Source organism: Impatiens glandulifera, chromosome 1, assembly GCF_907164915.1.
Source record: "Impatiens glandulifera chromosome 1, dImpGla2.1, whole genome shotgun sequence".
Lineage (NCBI taxonomy): Eukaryota > Viridiplantae > Streptophyta > Magnoliopsida > Ericales > Balsaminaceae > Impatiens > Impatiens glandulifera.
Genome location: NC_061862.1, coordinates 144,550,429 through 144,554,033, shown reverse-complemented (window position 1 = coordinate 144,554,033; position 3,605 = coordinate 144,550,429). Strand labels below are relative to the sequence as shown.

Genomic DNA, 3,605 nt, shown 5'->3' with positions numbered 1-3,605 from the left:
TTTTATTTAAATTTTAATAATCCGGAAATTTGTAATAATCAAATAATAATTTGATTGAAATCCAATTTAAGTTAATCAAACATAAATATTATTTATTTGAAAATAAAATTGTTAAATAATTTTTAAAAAAATCAATAAAATGTACGTATATAAACCTACAGATTTTTTCATAATTAAAAACTCAAACAAAAACCCAACATCTTCTTCATCAACTATAGATAAATTATTACAATTTTTTCCTAGGAGACTTTCCTTTCATTTTTTTTCTTAATAGCTCCACAATCTCTTTCTATTATTCGAGTTCTCTACTCTATTATTTTGATCCACCAACAAATCTCATTTAACCACGGCTTCATATTTTTACTAATTTAGTATGACATCTTAAGAATTTATATTTATATTGTTTCAAAAATGGAAGTATTTAATATGAATTAATAAGGAAAATACTTTCTAATATTTTATTTTGTGTTTGTTTAATTAATATTAAATATGAAAAAATTTTGGTCTCCTTCTAAATATTTTTAAAAAGTTTATTCTTATTTTATTTTGTACTCAATTGTATATAAAATATAAGAAAATAAAATTTAAATAATATATTTATGTAAAATAATTAATATAAATAAGATTGTCACATATATATATATATATATATATATATATATATATATATATATATATAATATTCATTAAATAAAGAGTTATTCAATTATTATATTTTTTTAATATATTCTTCTATATATTATTTATATCTGTAACATATATAAAATAATTAATAAATTATATTAACACTTTTTAAGAAAATATATAGAATAAATAATTTTATTAATTAATTATAAAAGAAATAAATATGAAGAAGATTTATAAATATTTATTTTTTTTAAAATTGAAGTATTTAATATGAATTAATAAGTTAAATTTTTGTATACTCTACAATATTTTATTTTGTCTTTGTTTAATATTAAACTTACAAAACTTATGGTCTACTTCTAAATGTTTGTAAAATGTTTATTTTTGTTTTGTTGGACACGTTTCATATTCTTTCAAACGGAGACCCCTTACCTTTTTTTAATTTAATTATTTGTTAAGTTGAAATCTTTCATAGTCTTTTGTTTATTTTTTTAATCCGTTTGTTTGATTTTTGGAATAAACCTGCATGTTTTATTTTACGAAATGGGTGGAGTGTTGTGATACATGTTGATATCTAATTAAACATTATTATATATATTTATATTATATTATATTATTAAAATATTTTTAGTATTTATAAAATATAATAATTATACATGAATTATAGCCACTAACTTTTGATTCCCAATGTATGTCCATGAACTGCGACATGCTAACCTCTCTCTCTTTATTTCTTCATGTACGCACGATTGATTAATTAGCCAAAAAGCATAAATAACTAATAAAAATAAAAGATACTGTTTATTTATATTTTTATTATTACATTTCATAACAAAGTCACAATCAAACACAAAATAGATATAAAATTCAATACCATGATCTCAAGTAATTGTGTATAATAATATCTATCATATACTAATTTAATTGTTTGTATTTATCATGACCAATATTGTGACATACAAAATAATACCATAAAATAAAATTAGCTAGGTCACACTCATTGATCAATATGCACCCAAATCCCCACACTAGGAATTTCTTTATGGACAACAAACAATAAATAAAATCCAGGCGGGGCAAGCGTGCTCGAGATCGGAATTCTCGCTATCACCTCAAAAGTTGATATGCCAAGCATTATCGGGTTGCTCTTATCGAGAACTAGTAATCGTTGATTCATAGAGAACGAGTGCGTGTTAAACGGGGGAGACAATAATGTCACCAAAATTGTGGTGAAATCCACAGGACCTGTAATTATAAAACGTATTGGCACGAGTTGCCCATACAAGAACTCGGCTTGAGAAAATGGGAAAATAATAAACGGTCGTAAGTTTGTAAATTCGGGGTCTAAATAAGAAGGCGAGAATTCCTCCAGACTTAAATCGGTCGGGTACAAAACTCCCGTAAAATTATAATATGTATGAGGATTACTCCCTCCCACTAAAACCCTTCCATCGCGAAGTATTATCGCGGTTGAATGATACAACCTAGGAATAGTACCCGGATTCTGAACCTCGAATCGAATCGACCCGATTTCTAAATCGGGTCGATAAATAACCGGGTTCAGAATCGGGTCCCGTCCTAACTCCCAACCCGCAGATCCAGACCCTGCTCCATTTATAATTAACACATGCCCATTCGGGAGTAATAACATGTCGCCCATAACACGTCCGAATGGCATGGTCTCAACCGTCCATTGAGGATCCGGGTCATTGACCCGGATCCTCCCACAAGTGTTGAGCGCACTAACGAACTGTCCGTTTACGGCGCTAGTGTAAGATCTATTTGGTGTGCCACCGCACACCAAAACTTCCGGATCGGCCGAATTCTTCAATGGAAGAAGTACGGCCGAACCGGTACTAGGGTAAGACCTAGGATCTCCCCCGGGTATTTCCGGGTAGTTCTTGACGACAATTGACGTTTGATAGTCGAATAGAATCGCGCGATTGTTCGCAAAAATAAAGAGATTTCCATCGGTATTGAGAAACACGAAAGGGTACAAATTGTTCTCTTCGGTCGGGTCGTTTGTTTGTTCTAGAAACGGTAAGGTGTATGCGTCTAAGGATGTCATTATTTTCGGAAAAAACTCGTAATTGAATTGGCGCCGGCCACCGATGACGATTTGTCTCCGGTCGGGGAGCATATGATTGGTGGAGTACCATCTACGGGCTGTTAAACCGTCGGGGATTTCCTCCCAATCACAAACTGGGCATGGCCGGAAAATTCGAACGCTTTTTTCGCCGTCGTTGTAACCTCCGGTTTGAACAAGACTTCCATCGGGGAACAAGGAGGCGGAGGAGCACCAAACGTCGGTTAAAACCGTGAGTGGTCGAATTGAATTGGAAACAACGTCGTATTCGACAGAATGGGCCGTGCAGTCGAATTTCAAAGCAGACTCGGTTGGGTCCGTTCTACATCTCCCATTTGGAAGTGAAATATTGGAGGGACCAAAATCCGTCCGATCAAAGATGAGAACCCGATCGTTAGGGAGAAGCTGCATATGCATAGCTGATATGCCAATGCTTGATTGAAGGAGAGACCAGGTTCCACGGCCGGCGGCGCCGGCGCCGGCTGCTATGAACTGGAGGAAGAAGATGATGGAAATGATAAAGCTGCTAACTTGATGAGCTTTCTTCATTATCATGATTAAGACAAGACAGATTTCATGAGCTTTTTTCTCTATATATATTTGTGTGGGTTCGAATCTTTGAAATAAAAAATAAAATAAAAAGGTGGTAGGATTAATTTGATTATCTTCAATGAAAAATGGAGGTTTAGAGAAAGAAAATTTGACATGCAATAATTTTTTGTTTAATTTAATTTTGGTTAATTAGTTGGGTAAATAAAACAGTTAAATATTAGACAAGTAGTGTAGTAGTAGTTGATAAGTTGTATCTAATAAGTTGAACTAGAAAGTTTTGTTATTCAAAATTCATTGATTTAATTATAATTCATTCCATTTGTGATCCGATGTGATTATT

The 3,605-nt window shown here is 31.8% G+C and overlaps 1 protein-coding gene across 1 annotated transcript; it reads right to left on the bottom strand.

Annotated features, from left to right (window-relative positions):
* Positions 1–1,624: 1,624 nt before the first annotated feature.
* Positions 1,625–3,268, bottom strand: LOC124946264 (aldehyde oxidase GLOX-like). The gene has a single exon (XM_047486832.1). The coding sequence runs from the start codon at positions 3,266–3,268 to the stop codon at positions 1,625–1,627; it is 1,644 nt and encodes a 547-aa protein (XP_047342788.1).
* Between the last annotated feature and the right edge of the window lie 337 nt (positions 3,269–3,605).

Excerpts from the sequence above, each read along its gene's own strand:
- LOC124946264 (XM_047486832.1), bottom strand. The coding sequence starts at position 3,268 with ATGATAATGAAGAAAGCTCATCAAGTTAGCAGCTTTATCATTTCCATC.